Here is a 19758-nt window from a genome sequence, read left to right as displayed (position 1 = left end):
ATAAACTATGATACCATAGTTATCAAAGTCATTAACGATATATATATATGTCTCTCTCTCTCTCTCTCTCTTTCTTGAAGCAAGCGAGCTTTCGTCTGGAGCTGCCAGACATCCTCGGGCTGGGAAGCTGAGGGTGGACTGATCTTGAAGCGGTGTCCGTCCTCGTTTATATTTGGAGTTGACAGCAGGGGGTCTGTCAGTCCACCCTCAGCTTCCCAGCCCGAGGATGTCTGGCAGCTCCAGACGAAAGCTCGCTTGCTTCAAGAAAGAGAGAGAGAGAGAGAGAGAGAGACATATATATTATTATTATTATTATTATTATTATTATTATTATTATTATTATTATTATTATTATGCAGAAGATAAACCCTATTCATATGGCACGCAGACGAAAGTAATGGAATTTATTTATGGCAAATGCTTCAAAATTCATATGCATCATTATTATTATTAATTATTATTATTATTATTATGTTTAATTTATTATTATTATTCTTATTATTATTATTATTATTTTATTATTATTATTCAGAAGATAAACTCCTATTCATATGGAACAAGCCTGCAAGACACTGATTTGAAAATCAAGTTCCCAAAGAATATTATGGTGTCCATTTGAAACAAGTTACAGAAGATAAAGACAATACACAGAGAAGTGGTCAGTTATTAGAAAAACAGATATATTGATAAATAAAAAAAATGAATATATAAAGATATATAGACCTCATCAAAATACATAGTAGATTGTAAGTTGATAGATTAATGCATTGATAGAATTATGTATGGATTATCAAATTTTTGATAGGCACCGCATCCGGCCTCGTACGATAGCAGAAACATACAAACAGGTTCTCGTACGCACTAACCATTTTCCTATGATGCCAGATGTATAGCCAACTTTCCTTAGCACTTCAGGTAAGAGAATTTCATCGTTCGATATCCCACCGACTATGTCTTGCGGAGTGTAAGCTGAAATAAGGAAAGAAAGTAATAAAAAAGATTATTTAGAAGCACAGTGGAGTTTTGCAACTTGTATCTAGTATGTCCAGAAGTTCAGTGTCACATCGAAATATGTATCAGTACGTCACTGGAGTAGTTTGTATTGTATCTATAAAAGTATGTGATTATTGACATTGAATTGAATATAGAATTTAGGCCAAAAGCCAAGCACTGGGACCAATGAAGTCAATCAGCGCTGAAACGGTAATTGACAGTAAAAGTTTGAAAGGCCTAACAGGAGGAAAATCTCGCGGTTGCACTATGCAACAACTGTTAAGAGAGGGTGGACAGTAAGATGGAAGAAAGAGAATATGAAAGGAGGTACAGTAAAAGGAACGCAAGGTTGATGTCATTCTTCACTATATAACCCTATATACAAGTCTGGAGTTCAAAGATCAAGAAATGATTAGGTCAGTATTTTTAAGAGTATTGTTCATACAGTATGGGATTCATGTACTACAAAATTCTCTCTCTCTCTATGACTTACCGTTTCTCCCCAGTAGATTGTCCGAATAGAAACCATTTCTGATAGGAAGACGTCCTGTTAACAACGCTGCTCGAGCTGCAAAAATAAATAAATAAATAAATAAATATAATAATAATAATAATATCCTTATCTTATTATATATAATGGGCGTTATGTCTCCGTCCGTCTGTCATTCAATCACAGCCAAACGGCTGGTCCGATGGGCATGAAACTTGGCAAGGTTATAGTGGGGACTCCTAAGATGGTTTATAATGGGGTTTCATCCTACCTCCCACCCCCTCTTCCGAATGGGGTGGGGGTGAGAAGGGATTTACGAATTTATCGTACATAATTTCTGTGTACATGACTTATTATTTGGAAAGGAATACTGTAAGGTAAACATCAATGCCATAATAGTTAAAAAAAAAAAAAAAAACACTACCGATTCACTTATATGAAGCAGCAGATGAATATGCTTTTAGTAAGGATCGGTAAATTGCTAATAATAATAATAATAATCATATTTTATTTAATATAATGGCAGAATTTACAGAATTTATTTCATACAGAATTCTCTCAATTCTTCTAATGACTTGCTTCTCTAGCACACTGGTATTTCTAACCAGCTGTCCGATGTGTTCATCAGACTTTCGGTCATCAGCAGAATTTCGGGCTGGTGTTATCAGAGACGACTCTCAGCCTGTCCCTGATCGGCCGCCTCTGATAACACCAGCCCGGAATTCCGTTGATGACCTACAGCATAGAAATACCAGAGTGCCAGAGAAGGAAGTCATCAGAAGAATTGAGAGAATTCTATATAAAATCAATTGTGTAGATTCTGCCGTTATATTCAATAAAACATGTTTGAAAGAAGGTCAGTTTCCAGCATATACAATAATAATAATAATAATAATAATAATAATAATAATAATAATAATAATAATAATAATAATAATAATAATAATTGAAGAATCATTAAGTTGAAAACAATAACAATAATATATGTATTTGAGTCTTTGAGTGTGATTAAATGTTTCATATAATCGTAATATCATCATTTAAACTGTGCACATATATGTATTTATATATTTCTCAGCCACCATAGATACAGAACTATACACGCCTCATTTATTACTAAAGAAAAAAACAAACAGCAACGTAGTAAGATAACAAGAAGATAACCAGTATAACAAAAGCATAACTGCATTCCATTGACGCACCTCTTATCTCCCCTTCACAAAAGAGAGACAATAGAAGATGATCAATTTTGAGACAATGAGAGACAATGACACTCTGAGAGAGAGAGAGAGAGAGAGAGAGAGGCACTCGCTCGTCCGCCCTCCCAGGTGCTTCAGCTGATAATTGATAAGGTGAGATCACTTGTCACTGACCTCATCCAGAGATGAGCGACTGCTATCAGTCAGCTGTGATGGTTAGACAAAGGTTTGAGTTTGGGGTGATGTGTGGAATCAGTTGGTAGTTTTTTGTTTGAATTGTCTTGTGGCCTTGAGATCATGATAATGTTAATATTAATAAAGGTCACTGCTCACAATGGAACTGCTCTCTTTATCATTATTACTATTATTATTATTAATTATTATTATTTCATAGGTGCTAGTGGGATCTTTCTGACTAATATCTGGACTGTGTATGCATACATATAAGCGTGCATAGCCTACACATGTGGGTATTACATATGAGCTTGTAAGTTAATACAATATTATGCCATATATATAATATATATATATATATATATATATATATATAGATATATATGTATATATATGTATATATATATATATATATATATATCATATATATCTATATATATATATATATATATATATATATAGATATATATGATATATATATATATATATGTATATATATATATATATATATATATATATATATATATATATATATATATAAGAGATCCTCACGTGAAAATGAAAGAAGGAGGTACCAAGACTTTCAAATTTATCTTCAGCGTACTGTAGATGACTTTAGAATAAAAGTTGAAAGTCTTGGTACCTCCTCCTTTCAATTTTCACGTGAGGATCTCTTTTATATATTATATATATATATATATATATATATAATATATATACTATATATAGTATATATATATATATATATATATATATATATATATATACGTATATATTACGATCATATCCGTATGTTACACCACTTGCGTCCATGACATGACAGATGTTGAATTTGGGTTAAACATCTGTCTGCAGTGTGATTTACCAGTATCTCTTTACATCTTGGCTTACACCTGTAATTGATCAGGTGTGGGACGATGTATAATGTACTGGGTTCTGGTTTTCTGATAGAAATACCATGTTTCATTATCACTTAGATTTTATCATCATTTGATGGTATATAGACATGGTAAGGAGACTCCCACGTATTCTGTCTGTAAACATATGTTACTTATACATAGCTCTCTATACACATACATACATCCTTATACTTATGCATATGTCGTATACTTCTTTCTATAAAAATTTTTTTCAACATTCTCATCAAACTACCCACATTCAGTGCTTCGAAGAAACGCATATTCTAACAAAGAAGAAACCCAGCTGTCATATTCACAAGGAATATAATGAACTATCAAATTTAGGCAAAGTCCAACAAGTACTGTGCCCTATGAAGAGGCAATAAGAAATGTTTGAAAGGTGTAACGGGAGAAGAGAGAGGTTTGAAAGGTGTAACAGGAGAGTAAAATGGTTTGTGAGTGTAACAGGAGAGGAGAAAGGTTTAAAAGGTGTAACAGGAGAGTCGAATGGTTTGAAAGGTGTAACAGGAGAGTAGAAAAGTTTGGAAGGTGTAACAGGAGAGTAGAAAGGTTTGGAAGGTGTAACAGGAAAGTAGAAAGGTTTGAAAGGTGTAACAGGAGAGTAAAAGGGGTTGAAAGGTGTAACAGGAGAGTAAAAAGGATTGAAAGGTGTAACAGGAGAGTAGAAAGGTTTTGAAGGTGTAACAGGATGAAAACTTCTTCACCGCACTGTGAAACAATTATTAGGAGAGGGTTAAGGAAAGTAAGATGGAAGAAAGAAAATACGAACGGAGGCACAGTAAAAGGAATGAACGGGGTTATAACAGCTAGGAAGGGACGCTGCAAAGAACCCTATGTAATGCCTACAGTGCACTACGTGAGGTGTACTGACGTCACTACCCCTCCTAAGTGGCCATATACTCACAAGGGGAGCAGAGAGGCGCCGATGTGTACATCGAAGTGGCTGTCATTCCTTCTAGGGCCATTCGGTCGATATTGGGCGTCTCTCGGTGGGGTTCCCCATTGATGCCCAAATCGCCCCAGCCCATCTGCGAGAGGCGGAATGATTTAGTTAATGTTAATATCTTCCTGAATCGGTTAGAAGCATCTTTGGATATGTTGATTGCCTTTAAATATATAACAGAAATTTCTCATAATTCTCTAAGTTTATCCCACCTGTACTGCATTATACAAACTCATTTTTATATTGTTTACCTATAAATTATATATATATATATATATATATATATATATATATATATATATACATACATATATATATGTATATATATATATATATATATATATATATATATATATATATATATATATATATATATATAATAAAAGGAGCCCATAAAAAACGCCAAAATATAGAGAGAAAATACTATATTTCAGAGACTGCTGTCTCCCTTTTCAGATAGATGAATGAGAAAAGTTACAGAAAAGCTGGTATTTATACCAAGAGGTCCATCCACAGGTACGCCAAATTAGGTCACTCCCGCTGGTAATCTTCCTTCAATCCTAAATTGGCTTACCTGTGGATGGACCTCTTGGTATAAATATACCACCTTTTCTGTAACTTTTCTCATTCACTGTCTGAAGAGGGAGACAGCAGTCTCTGAAATTATTTTGGCGTTTTTATGCGCTTCTGTTATTAGATGGAATCCTGTTGTAACAGAACATTTTTACCAGTCACACACACACACACACACACACACACACACACACACATATATATATATATATATATATATATATATATATATATATAAATTAAAACAATCTATGTTAGAGGAGATGGCTCATAGCGAGGGAAATGTACTAAAAACAAGACGTAATCCGCGACCAAAAATAAATAAAATTAAACGATTGCGTCATTGCTTAGAACCTTCGTTTTCTATGAATTTATTTTTTTCATAGAAAACAATACTAAGCTTGTTATACGGGTCACTTAAGATCTACTGTATGATTGAGGTAAATTGGCGTCTTTATGAATTATTATGAAGGCTATTTCGTCTAGCCTGAGATATAAATTTCATGAGAGAATGTAACGAAAATGCTCAGTTATGGAAACTAAAAAGAGTTTATCCATATTCTTACAACTCCTCAGAGACGTAGACCTATAGGCTATGTAACATTATTTCCGTCCCTCGCATACTTGTAAATTGGCGAGATATTCGTGCATTCTAATAGAAAACCATGCCCATCATCAGTTACTTACGTCATCCATGAGCATGATGACAATATTTGGCTGTTGCCTGGCTTCATTCCGTCTCAGAAAGACCAATATCAAAATAAGGCACCAAAGCGTAGACTTCATTTTCCTCCGCGTCGTATACTGTAAGGTCCTCTGTATAGCGGTTGTTGGCAACTTAAGTGGCGGCGGCGGTAATGACGGTCGGTGCGTTTGTGCGCTCCGTAACGGTCATGCGGTGGCTTTTAAATACGGGCGGAATGGTCCTGCTTCCTTCAATGATAACGTAATGATAACGTTAAACAAAGACATAATTATCTCGTAGATACCTCGTTGGTTTATAGGTTAGCTAAAGTACAGCGATCAACGGCGGGTATAAAAAGGATTAAGTCTACGTATGACAGCCGAGACCAATTTGTAATACCTCTTAATTTACGGTAAACTCGCTATAGTTTTTATGTCGTTTATATGTCTTAAATCATTAATATTTTTACCATAAAACTATAGTATGTTATTTAGTTCCATGGTCAGTCATTCTCTAGAAATGCATTCGATAACATAACAATGGGACCACAGTCAGTCACACGCCCCAAACATTTTGAAATAGATTGCAATTTATCTACAAAAGTGAGTGGTAATCGATAGTCTTTGTTTGAATGTTATTTTTTATTGATACAGTTCCTCTAATATTTAGATGATTAAGATAAATCTTTGTTTACTTAGTAAAAAAAAAAAAAAACTTTGTTTACATTGATAAGGGTCAGTTTTATGAGAAAATTGATTTATTTTTTTCTGGTGATGGCCTGACCATAGACGAGGCAAAGTGTGAATGGATGTAGGGGGGAGTGGGTTGGGGGGGAGGAGTAGGAAGAGGTCTGATGTGGACCTGTGAGCTCTGACAAACCTGAAGAGTTTTAAAATAGAACTCCTCGAGTTCTAACAAATATACTTCGAAGTTAAAAAGCTCCTCGTCAAATGGCTATGACTCAGATAATGGCAGCCAGTTTCAGCGCAGCTGACACTGAGTCAGCAGCTGTCCTGCATATTCAAAGTCTCCCTCATCATCTCCTGCGCGTCTCATCTGGTGGGGACCGCATCCAGAGGTCCAGACTATTCTTACTGATTCAAAGATGCATCAAAAGAATGCAGATTTCTTTATTATATAATCTTTCCGGTTTAAATTCATGTGGACAAGCTGGTTTTAGAAAAAAAAAATGCAGGAATTAGATAGATCAAATATCTGTATGAAGACGTACTTTAGGTATACATCAGTGTATGGGGTTTAAAAATGTCAAAATCCCCCAAGGTGGCTTCTGTTGATTATAAAGAAGCATTTGTAAGGTCTTGCGTCACTATGGCAAAAATTAATTGAAATAATCCGATTGTTGTTTGCACTGATGGTCGAAAATTGAATAGAAGTTTTAACTATATTAACAATCCTTTTACACGTCCTTAATAAAAATATTGTAATGCTATTGATTCTATCGTTTGTTATCTTAATTATATTTTACTGTCGTTGCTGTTATGTATCTATTTATTAGATTTCAATCTAATTTCATGCAGGTCATTTTGATTTTATCGGGGAACACTGAACTTAACCTAGGGTCTGCTACTCATTACCGTAAGAAAAATTGCAGAATACTTTACACACATATTCGAGACGTAAGGTTAAAATTTCTTAATATTTAGAGTTGTGCCCGTAACTGTGATGTGATTTTTTAAATTTTTTATTTGAGACACTTATAAATAGTAAAATGTCAGAGGTTCAGCTTTGAATCTCAGGGTTTGATGGCCCTGACATTATTTATTATCGTAACACCCAACATGCATAAGGTATGGCCGTATGTGAGTAGGTACACTAAGCCTGGACGACATGTTGATCGTCAGAGAAACTTGGAGTGTACCTATAGTTGATCAAGAAGAGGAAAGTTTCAACATAAGCTATTTTCTTGAAATTTGGTCTACTTACAGTTAAATTATTTACGTTTATAGGTGTGTGAGCTTTAATCATAAAGAGCTGAGTAAAAATGCGAATGAAATTAATGGTAAATTAAAAGTTTTCGCTAAAATCCTTGTTTTTGTGCGTTGCTGGCCTTGGGAGCCGCTGACAAAACAGCAGTGGTTTATTCATTTTAGTTGAAAAACTTATCAATAATTTCATACGTACTTATAAGTGATCTAGTATTTTCTCATATGCACATACTTGCACATGCTTTACTTACGCCCTGGTAAGTTAAAATGGCCCGTCTAATGCAACGTTGACGAAGAGGCACTTGCATATCTTCTCACAGTTACTTTTCAAAGAATGTAATCGAGTTTAAGATACGTGTCTAAGAAATTAGCTTTCATTGTTGTGTAATGGTAACCTTTATAACGAAATAACATATCCAAGTAATCGATAAATTAACATTTCAGATAACATTTGTGCGTCACTATTTTAATTGAGTTTATGCTCAAATTCCTATTTTGATTCATTTAGAGAAAACGCAAACCTTTGAGTGATATGGATGCCTAAACTATAATGATAACATTAGTTTTCACTTAAACTTTACTTATACCTAGGTTCATTTCTAAAGGCCCTGGTTATGCAGTGATACTTATACTAGTTTTACTGTTATTATGTTTCTTTAATTACTGATACTAAATACCGCAGTTTAGAAATAAATGAAGGCCATGATTTGGATAATTTACGGCCCCACCATTGTCATAAGATTAGAATACTATAGGTAGTATAATTTCTTTATTTAACGTTGTACTCGTGTATTTTCTCGTATTGAATGGTAGTATATAAAGCTCTATATGCATATGGAACCGTTTACTTTTCAGTTACACGGTTATGCCAATTTTCGTCATTATTTCTAATTCGATTTCATCATATTCCTGACTTCTTCTGGGCCTGTTCTCTATTTAGACAGTGATATTGTTTTCAATGATTGCTTTCAAGACTGTAGAAAACATAAACAACATATTAACAACTTGAACTGGTTCCTCGGGTATTTAGGCAAATTATTTTACGAAGTCGAATCTAGAGTCATGCTTTGCCAGGTTAATACTGTAATTAATCGCATTATCACGTTCTCATACTTCCATAAACACACACACACACATACACACATACAAACACACCCACACACCACACACACACACACACACACACACACACACATATATATATAATATAATATATATATATATATATATATATATATATGTGTGTGTGTGTGTGTGTGTGTGTGTGTGTATGTGTGTGTTTGATGTGTGTATGTGTGTTTATGGAAGTATGAGAACGTGATAATGCAATTAATTACAGTATTAACCTGGCAAAGCATGACTCTAGATTCGACTTCGTAAAATAATTTGCCTAAATACCCGAGGAACCAGTTCAAGTTGTTAATATGTTGTTTATGTTTTCTACAGTCTTGAAAGCACTCATTGAAAACAATATCACTGTCTAAATCGAGAACAGGCCCAGAAGAAGTCAGGAATATGATGAAATCGAATTAGAAATAATGACGAAAATTGGCATAACCGTGTAACTCTCTCTCTCTCTCTCACACACACACACCACACACACACACACACACACAGACACAGACACACACACACACACATATATATATATATATATATATATATATATATATATATATATATATACATACATACTATATATATATATATATATATATATATATATATATATATATATATATATTAGGGCTTGTGCCTTGTATGATAAGGCGCCCTATGAGGTAATGTTAGACTAGCGATAATCTATACGCTAAGTCGGTTGGTATTGCACTTCCATCTTCAATGGAGTGTCTGGGGTTTTGTAGATCACTTACGAAGTCGGTATTATCTTTACGACGATGTGTTAAACTCATGGTTCGGTGAGGTTCTTGTAGAAAACACTAAGTATAAAAAATTATATATTCTTCTGAAGTTTTACATGGTGAAGATCAGATATGATTGTACAAGTCTTCTAATAACGATAGCTTGATCGCTTCTGCCAATGATGATGGCTAATCCTATCCATTTACATGATAAAGCTTAGGTAAAGAGGTACAGGTCTTCTAATGACGATAGCTAACTCTGTTCTGCCCGTCTACCATCTCTGTTACAAGTTATGAAGGAACAGACAGTAGTTCGAACATATGAACATACATACAAATGACAGTTACATACGAACACACAATCAAATGAGACACGCTACAGATCACGTAGGCGGTAGTTGTCTCAAGCAGGGAGCTTGGACTAATGTTTATAAACAATTGAATGACTACAGGTGACGGCATGTCAACTTAGCCTACATACTTATTGTATACGTCATCTTTAGCGTCTCTAGTCTGATCACATTCCTGCAAGCAATCTTTTATATATATGGACTAACATTCCATATTTTTATTATGTAAACACTTACTATATATATATATATATATATATATATATATATATATATATATGTGTGTGTGTGTGTGTGTGTGTGTGTGTGTGTGTGTGTGTGTGTGTGTGTGTGTGAGAGAGAGAGAGAGAGAGGGAGATACCATGTTTTGTCAAGATTTAGATATATTCATTAACTTCTTATTTTCAATGTACAACCCCAAGATGACTTGAAAATAGAGTGAATCATTTCTAGATTCATCTCGAACGTACATTTTTCGTTTTGTTCAGAAAACTCAGCTCTATGCAGAATAATTCAGTGGGGAATTATGTAACTCAAGAACCACAATTAAAGGCATATTCAAGTGTACAATATTCATGGCAAAGATATTTACGTAACGTCGTTAATCCCCTAAGGACCTTGACAATATCAAAATTAGCGCGGTAGAAGTACATTTTTCAATTTTAAAATTATAACTATTTCTAATATGTATAGTTATTTTTTATTTTTTTTAGAAATAAAAATACAATTTATAATATTTTAAATGGATAATTTGAGAAAATAAAACTATGTTTAGCGATTTTAAACCAATGATGAGTAATGTTTACATACAAGATGTACACCCATTCCATCAGCTGATGGAGCTGACGACACACCGGTGTTTGTTTTGGTCGCGAGTGACAGTGTGTTTGAAATTGTGGTGAAATTTCCGTTGTAATCGGCTGGTTTTTCGGTGATAGGAATTCCTCCTAATTTCAAACTCAAAGGTGATTGATTCTCCGACTAATTCTCCATTTAATTTTGTTGTTTTTTAAATGGATTATATTTATTTTTATGAAAAAAATAAAGTTGTAGAAAGTTAGTTTCGAAATCGCCACTGTGGGTTCTTCTTCTTTGTAATGTCAGTAAATGACGGCCTTCTTTCTGCATATGGAATACATGAGGGACATAATTGTTCTTGTAAATTTACAGATATGTTGTATCTGGGAAGGGAATTTAGATTTAATTTGCCCTGCGCTTAAATATTTGACCTTAGCACTGTTGCACCTTTCGTAAGGAAACTGATTGGGCCATCTCCAGGCATAGCCTAAAGACTAGCTAAGTTGCTTTCCTAGGTACTATATATAAAACAGTTTAGTGTTCATGCGTTTGTTGGAAATAAATAAAAAAAAAATTACCTTTAACTATATTATAAACAAATGAGTTGCAATACCTTAGATCTACTACTATACAAAATGTTCCCGTTAATGCTAAGACCAACTCATGGTTGGGCAAAAGCAACTTGGGCTAGCCTAGATTATATTAGGCTAGTATCCCGATTTTGCTGTGTGCTGTTGTACCTTTAAAAATAGGGCTTTAAAGTCGCACGTAATTATGATGATACTTATTTCCATGATACCAATAATCTATATCAATGTTTTAGACTGGCCTGAGAGCACACAAAGCTGAGTAAACCAGTTGAAGCTAACTTTTAAGCTAAATGACCTTATTGAATCCTAACCTAACATAGGGTTTAAGCTTATACTTATTTGTTCCATTGATGTACTAACGTGAAGTCTGACATGAAGTTTTAGGCTACTGTCTAGATTACCATGGTTTTGGGAATGTTTCAAGGTTTTTGTTTTAGAATGGCCATGTTATTTGTAATACCAGCGTGTTAGCCTAGATATATAGTAAGTGTATGTGGTCAGGCAGATTATGAAATTGCTACAAGATCCTAGCCTAGACTTTGCTCTAATTTGAATACACTGGACTATAGACTTTGGTACGCTAGATTTGCCTAACCAGCTTAAAGCCTGAATGAGGGGTCGCAATGTTGGGCCTCGATTATAAATTGATGTGCTGCCATTTATTGTTGGCAATATATCATGGCCTTGCTTCCAACCAGGAGCCATAAACCGAAGATGTGTTGATTGTAGGAAAGGCCTTGGCTTTCTGTTGCATTTAAGTGTTTCCTGTGGCTTTAGATGATGTGTAGACCAATATTGTAGGGTATAAGAATATTTGTCCATTTTTTAGTATCAGTGCTATACAGTGGCAGGCAGTGTTCATTCTTACAACCATGTGTTATAAGGCTCAGGTCCTAGTGTCTCTTGGGCTCTAGGGTAAAAAACCGCATGGTACAGGGGTGGACCATGTACGATCAATGTGTACAACCCCAAGAAAAGTACATTATAACGCGTCCTGACACCGGAGTAGAGGTCTTTAGCTCCGTTTCTCACCAATAACAAGTCACGTCTGATGCCCATCTCTGATGTCAGGACGCGTTATAATGTACTTTTTTGGGGGTTGTACACATTGATCGTACATGGTCCACCCCTGTACCATGCGGTTTTTTACCCTATTTAGCTGAGCCTACCAATGCCAAGGATTGCATTACAGTTTGTTACCCATAGGGGTACTAATGTTATCAGTTGAGCTCCTTGTAATCCCAACTGTTGAGATTCCAGTGACGTCAAAGGATGTCATCTGCAGAAAATCTGCAGATTATCATTTTGACCTATTATTACCCTTCTCTTCCATTTTCAAATACTGTATACTACTAGTACAACTAAGTACAGGTATTCAGCTTGAAAATGGCAACATAACCAACATTATGCTATGAAAAATATATTTTCCATGGGCAGTAAAAGAAAAATATTGTAATGTGCAATAGCAGTCAAGAGCGTAATTGTTTGAAGACTAGTTTTGTTGGCAAGCTATCCCTCCATCTTTCCAGTCTCATAGGGTTCATGTAGAAGTAAAGCAAAAGACCTCATGTTAACTCACTGTGAGCAAGCAACCATGAATTACAAACAGTTTTTGAAATACTATGGTATTCTGAAATGAATGTGTTTAAAGACATGTTTGTACATTACTGATTTTGTTTGAAACAATATTTTTACAATTTTTTTTTTTTTCAGGGAAGCTGGTTCCTAATAGACCAGAACCATGGATGAAATGAAACTTGTTCCAACAGTTCAGCGGCCTCTAATCAGACTACCAACCATCTCACCAACGTCAATTTCATCTATCATATCAGAGCAGTACAAAAATCTTTCCAAGCCTCAGAAGGTTTGTATGATTTTCATGTCAAGAGGAAAATATATGTTTTCACTTCCTTTTAAAGATATGTTTAGGAAGTTCATTCAAATATTTTAATATGTAAGTTTCTGTTCAGTGTGCAAAATAATGTTTAGGTGACATTGATATTCTACTCATGATCTCACTTATATAAGTGCATTTCTCTCTCTCCCTCTCTCTCTCTCATACGTAATTATTGAAAAATTCTTGCGAAGATGAATTAATAGGAAATTTTTTTCTTGTAACATCTAGTATGGTGAAAGCACTACTACCCTAAAAATGGAAGCTCAGATGTCATTTATTTTTCAGATTATAATCATTAGTGTTGGAACTGGCTTAACACTGATTGGTCTCGTAGCTCGTTACTTAAGGAGACGCCGACGATCACCCAGAAAGTCTGCTTTGTATAGGCCTGATGATCCAAGCCGCAGTCACCGAAAAGTAAAACCTATCACAATCCGTAGTCCTTCCGGAGGTGAGTACAATTCAATCTTGTTTTTTTTAATTTTCTCAAAATTTTTTCTGACATCTAGCCAGTTTATTGAATGTTTTTTCTACTGTGTACAAGAATAAGATTGTACAAGTCTTAATTACTAATTGTTTCTGTGCTGTCATAAAACTTGGCTCTGGGTAAACCAGTTTTGCAGAAGATCGGGAACTCCTGCAAATAAAAAGGGAGGACACTTTGTTTTATAGTCTTATATTTTACTACAGGATCTATAAAAGTGGAAAGAGAAAAATCATGCTATCTTCATTTTTTAATACCGTATTATACTCTAAGTGTTAATTTTTTATTGTATACTGTTCTATATTATAATTGGAAACATGAAATGATGACATTTTACTTCATTTTATTTGATTTTTCATCTCTTCTCATCAAAAAGGAAATAAAAGCTAGAAGAAAGTTGTATGAATATGATTTTTTTCTGTTTAAGATGTGTACTGAGCCTAATAAATCAATATAGATGTCACCAGTTTGTTAAATAAGAGGACACTGATAAGACTTAAGAAAAATCCTGTATGAAATTCTCTAGCATAATTTTATTTTATGAGATTAAGATAATGTACTGCATGATCAATGTCACAAAGAAAACTAGGAATATCTATAGTGCATCACTATGCTGTGAATGAAGATAGTGAGTTAAAAGCCACAATAATGGATATGAGACTGTATTTTAAAAATACTAAAAAGGTTAAAAAACAAGAGCTTTATTTTAACAATGAACGGTTCACTTCAGCTGAAGAGGACCATTGTACAAACAGTCAAAAGCTCCCTGTTTTTTTAACCTTTTTGTATTTTGAAAAATACAGTCTCATATATATTATTGTGGCTTTTAACTCAAAACCAGGAATAATATTTAAAGATTTAAGAGCCATATTATGAGTTTGCAACAATTTACACATCATGTGTCCTACAAACAGAATGCAGCTTAGTGAAAAATTTTAGCTTTGGAAGAATAAAGAATATTCATTCTATGGTTTGTCACATGCCAGAATTCATACACCAGATATCAGTGCGTCCATTAACCTGATAAAAGTAGAGCGTTACCTCACTTTTAACGAACACTCAGGGTTTTGGAATGTCCACTTGGCAAATGTCTTTTATTAGAATTTATTTGAGGGCTGGGTAAGTGATTGCTTGTGAAATGTCTAAGTGTAAGATGATTTAAACATATACTGGTCAAGTTTCAAACCTTTTGAAACAGTATAAGCATACTTACAAGTAAAACTTACCTAATTTAATGTTTCTTGTGCAGTACTGTCTTTATAACCTAAGGCAGATTCTCAATTTACTTTCCATGTGCTGTATACCATTGTACGTAAACATATTTTCTTGTCTTATATCTGACAAATTGTAGAATTATGTTAACATTTAATTAAACAAGGAAGATCGCGAAAGCTTACTTTTGGGGTATTGGAAAATCCTGAATGCTCATTGTCTCTCTTAGTTAATGTTTTGGATCTGTATTATTTACAAACTTGCAAAGACTCACAGAAAAGGTAATGATGAAATATAGACTCATCCAGCATGGGAGTCCCAATCCCTCACAGGTCCTTGGTGAGTGCACTACTTTGCGTCATTTAGTTAGTAATTAACTCTTACAACAGTCTGAATCTGTCTTGTAATGAAATCCAGTAAGTGGTGGTGTGGTAAAATGAGGTGGTGTTATGAAACTGTTTCAATTAGAAGGTGCATGCAAATATAATAAGATTTCAAGGAGTTGAAGAGTTCAACAAACCAAGTTGACATAATGTGGCAGATTGGTAGATGATATTCTGTAATGCTTTTGACTCAAAGGCTTTGTTACACTTGTAAAGTAAGATTCAGCTTTTCAAGCAGAGAAATGAGTGGTTTCTTTGCATTTGATTTTCGTGAATTTGTGGCATTACTCTTTATTTGTTTTTTTTGGTAAGAGATATGGCTAAGGATAGCCATATCTGTAAGTCAAGAAGACAATTTATTTTTCAAGTAAAACTATTTTTATTTTTAGTCTGTAACCAGTTTTATATGTGAATGTTTTTTCCTTGTTAGAAATAGTCACCTGGATTATTTGATGGATGACACGCTATGATATTTTTTTGTATGAGGAGTGATGCACTGTACAGTAAAGTACAGTATATGTTTAATATAAGAAGGTAGGCCAACAGGTTTTGAAACCTTGTGTACAGTACAAAGGGTTGCTCATAGTTTGTGGTTTTCTTTACATTTTCAGAAATTCATAGCGTAGGTGGAAACATATCTCCAGGCTATCATAGGACAGTCCATCGACAGAGTTCTGTCAGTAGTGACAGAACTAGCGTGGCCTCTGTCACAACACAGGTCACTGCCACCGGTAACACCTTGACACCTCAGCAGTACGGAGTAATGGGTTAGTCGTCATCTGTGGGTTTTCGTTGTTGTGTGATTGTAGATGTATTTGTCGCTTGTGGTGGTATTATTGGCATAAAGCTATTTTGATTGCAGTGCTCAGTGTAAACATTTTCAAAACTGTGTTTTTATGTTACAGATGCTTTTGTTCATGAAACTTACCTGTCAGATATATATATATATAGCTGTATTTTCTGAAGTCTGACAGAATTTAAAAAACTTCCGACACACGCAGTGGTCGGCCAGGTGGTTAGTACCCATTCCCGCCGCTTGGAGGCGGGTATCAGGAACCATTCCCATTTTCTATTCATAATTTTTCTGTCGCCGGTGCTGAAAACACCTGTTTTCAGTACCTCCGTCTTAGGATTTTGGAAACTTCATTGCCGCTAAGTATCCTAATTGTCTTTTGATTTATTTACTTGGATTTGTGGCTAGGCATACGCTATCTTAAATTGATTTGAATTTGATTCATTTTTGCATAAGATATCTGAATCTAGTTAGGCTAGTTTCAGAGGGGGTTGTCTGCAAAGATAGGGTGTGGCTACCGAAAGCTTCGGTAGATCCGCACTTGGTATGCATGAGGGGTTTGGGTCTTGCTTCTTTGTTGAGATTTGTCATGTAAGGAGTGTGAGACTTTGAGTACGCAATTAATCAGTAAACATGTCTAATTCCGTAAGGAAAAAGTATGATTCGTATGTACGCAATTAATCAGTAAACAAAAGTCAGGGTAGTGAACCTGCCAACCTTCCTGTAGACTTTATTTTGCCTAACCCTATAGTATGGCCTACGGGTTATGAATATGTCTGCGAGAGGTGATCGCTCTCCTTCATTGTTGTGAAGAGTGCTACTTCTGTTATTGTTACTCCTAACCCTGTAATGTTGCCTTTGGGCCCTAAAACAATGTCTGTAGAGGTTATTGCCCTTTTCTCTTATACTCTTTCGATTCGTAACTTAGAATCGAAAGTGCTTGCTTTAGAGAGCAATAGTGAAGTGGCTAAGTGCAGTGACAGTGCCCCTTGTGTAGTGGAGGGTGCGTCAGATCGGCCTTATAACGCCTCTAGGTCTAGACCTCTGTCGGACTCCCAGGACCACAGGGAGAGGGCATGTCGAAAGCCGAAGGAGGGTTACGAGGAACCCCCACCGATCTGGCGTGCCTTCGGCAGTTTCTGATGAAAATCCCCAGACTGCCAAAGTTCGTGCACGTGCACGAATCCTGAAGGATTGCTTCTCGTCCTCCGAGGCGTCCTCCCCGCGCAAGGGTTGGAGCTCTCGGAAGGACTCGCGCGTCCCTCTAAGAAGCTTTAGAGAGAGGACGCTTCACGTCCTCTCTCTCGTCAGGAGAACGTCAGATCCGCCCCATAAAACGCCTCTAGGCTGGACCTCTGTCGGACTCCCAGGACCAGGGAGAGGGCATGTCGAAAGCCGAAGGAGGGTTACGGGGAACCCACATCGATCTGGCGTCCCTTCGGTAGGACCTGTTGACGTTTCCCAGGCTGCGGAAGATCGTGCACGTGCACGAATCTCGAAGGACTCGCGCCCTCTAAATAGAAGCTTTATAGAAGAGGACGCTTCACGTCCCCTCACTCTCTCGTTATGCGTTTCAGTGAGAAGTAAGAAGGCGAACGTCGCCTGATCACGTGTACGTCTTTCCACCGAGAAATATGAAAAAGAAGGCAGTTTCTCTCGCTTGTTTTGACGCCTGTCAGGAGCGTGACGCTTTTCTGCATGCTTCTTTTGACGCTCGGATGGACGCCAGGCGCGCGCCAGTGGACGCCGAGCGTCCTCGCCAGTGGACGCCGAGCGCTCGCCCAGGACGCCGAGCGTCCTCGCAAATGGACGCCGAGCGCGCGCCAGCGCACACCAGGTTTGTCTCCTGGCTGAACGTTTCTGTTGAACTCTTCAACTTCAAGCTCTTGTTTAAGATTTGAGCCTCAAGAATGTGAAGCTTAAAGTGAACAGACAACTTCGTCTTCGAAACCCAGCAAGACCTCGGGTTTCGTGAATTCAAGAGGTCTCTGTCAATATTATATTGCTTTTCGCAAAGGTGGATGGAGTTAAGGAAAGCTCAAGGGAAGATCTCGTTTTCTCTACCGCAGTCAAGACTTTGCGATAAGGCAGTTACGGGTTATGTAAAGGCTCGACGTCTCGGCGACGTTCAGTAGGATTCTTGCAAAGGCATTCATCAAAAGGACGCTCTTCAGGAAAGCGCAAGACAGGACTTCCTTTGCCACACTGCCAATAAATTTTAAGCTTTAGCAGGCATTAGTTGTGATACGGGAGAGGAAGCTGGTTGGAGAGTTTCTTCCTCTTCCCAGGATAATTTTGCAAGCTTTTTAGCCCATCTGAAAGGGTTTTTCAGATGATAGATTTTGTTAGTTTCTAGTCGGGACTACGCTGCCGAATTGAACATCGTCGGTCTACCTGCCGTAAGCCCTGTCTCTTAACAGGATTCTTGCCCCTTTCTCGTTTGAGACGGGAATCGAAAAAATAAAATGCTCGACTTCCTGGATTACGTTTTGTCAATTCAGTGACTTTCCCCCATTGACAATATACTATCGTTTTGTCAAGTAAGTGGGTATCCCCTCATTGACAAAATATCTCTTTGTCCCGTAAATGGGTTAGTTCTCATTGACAAACATCTCTTTAACTTGATATTGCGTAAGCGAATAAGCTCTTATTGACAAGATTCGGAAGAGCTCTCATTCGTCATTCGCAGACTCGTACAAGAAATAGACTTGTAGACTACGTCAATGAACGCTTATGTCCAATAACATAAGCTTGAGCTGTCTGCTTCGATTCTCTAAGTTTTGTTCATGAAACTTGCCTGTCAGATATGTATGTAGCTGTATTTCCGAATTCAGTTATATATATGTCTGCCAGGTAAGTATGAACAAACTTTATTGTGATATAATAAATATTTTGCCTTGCGTTATTTTACTACTGTTTGGTTCAAGTCATACACGCTTGCTGTAGTTACCTCTTCGGATGGCAACCGAGAGGTCTATTGTCTATTATTTTAAGGACATTTAATCGTTACTCCCTGCAGCCTTTCAGGAGTTTCCGATTTATCTTTTACCGTTGTATGGTAGTGTTCTGACGACACAAACGCATCTATATATTTAGCGTTTTCTGTTTCGCTTAAATATACCAGCTTGAGAGTCTCTTTTTGCTCAAAAATAACGGACCTATTTCTTCGTAGAATAGGGTAGCTGGCAACCCAGACATAAAGTTAAGAGACGACGTTCGTAAGCTGCTGGCTGCTGCTGTGTCTGACCGTCCAAGTTCCAAGTTCCAACCAAGCCAGTAACAGATCGTGCGCTGTCATGCGCGGTACGTTACGTCTCTCTCTCCTGCGGGATTGACTGTCTAACCGTATCTCTGTGCTGGCGGTTACGTCTCTCCTGCGGGATTGACTGACTAACTGTATCTCTGTCCTACAATCCACGGACTTTAGCCTAAGATTGAGGGATTTCTTACGTGAATGAATAAACGT

At 36.3% G+C, this 19758-nt stretch overlaps 2 protein-coding genes across 2 annotated transcripts in view; one reads left to right on the top strand and one right to left on the bottom strand.

Moving 5' to 3' along the window:
• Positions 1-6184, bottom strand: part of LOC135214409 (N-acetylgalactosamine-6-sulfatase-like) — a 22801-nt gene extending 16617 nt beyond the window's left edge. The window contains exons 1-4 of the mRNA XM_064248679.1: positions 5980-6184; positions 4681-4804; positions 1487-1561; positions 867-969 (exon numbers count right to left, since the gene is read on the bottom strand). Of these exons, the coding sequence (XP_064104749.1) occupies positions 867-969; positions 1487-1561; positions 4681-4804; positions 5980-6078 (401 nt within the window). The 5' untranslated portion in view covers positions 6079-6184. The remainder of the gene's footprint in view (positions 1-866; positions 970-1486; positions 1562-4680; positions 4805-5979) is intronic.
• A 4783-nt stretch (positions 6185-10967) lies between these two features.
• On the top strand, positions 10968-16348 carry LOC135214109 (uncharacterized). Its single transcript, XM_064248212.1, has 4 exons — positions 10968-11100; positions 13237-13387; positions 13706-13871; positions 16111-16348. Exons 2-4 carry the CDS (start codon positions 13265-13267, stop codon positions 16269-16271), a joined length of 450 nt encoding a protein of 149 aa, XP_064104282.1. The 5' UTR covers positions 10968-11100; positions 13237-13264; the 3' UTR covers positions 16272-16348.
• Positions 16349-19758: the final 3410 nt, after the last annotated feature.

This window comes from Macrobrachium nipponense, chromosome 45 (assembly GCF_015104395.2).
Source record: "Macrobrachium nipponense isolate FS-2020 chromosome 45, ASM1510439v2, whole genome shotgun sequence".
NCBI classification, from domain to species: domain Eukaryota; kingdom Metazoa; phylum Arthropoda; class Malacostraca; order Decapoda; family Palaemonidae; genus Macrobrachium; species Macrobrachium nipponense.
Note: the sequence above shows the minus strand (reverse complement) of the source record. Positions and strands in the feature narration are given on the sequence as shown.

Excerpts from the sequence above, each read along its gene's own strand:
- LOC135214109 (XM_064248212.1), top strand. The coding sequence starts at position 13,265 with ATGGATGAAATGAAACTTGTTCCAACAGTTCAGCGGCCTCTAATCAGA. Across the intron at positions 13,388-13,705 it reads ATCTTTCCAAGCCTCAGAAG|ATTATAATCATTAGTGTTGG; the intron begins GTTTGTATGATT and ends TTTATTTTTCAG. Across the intron at positions 13,872-16,110 it reads AATCCGTAGTCCTTCCGGAG|AAATTCATAGCGTAGGTGGA; the intron begins GTGAGTACAATT and ends TTACATTTTCAG.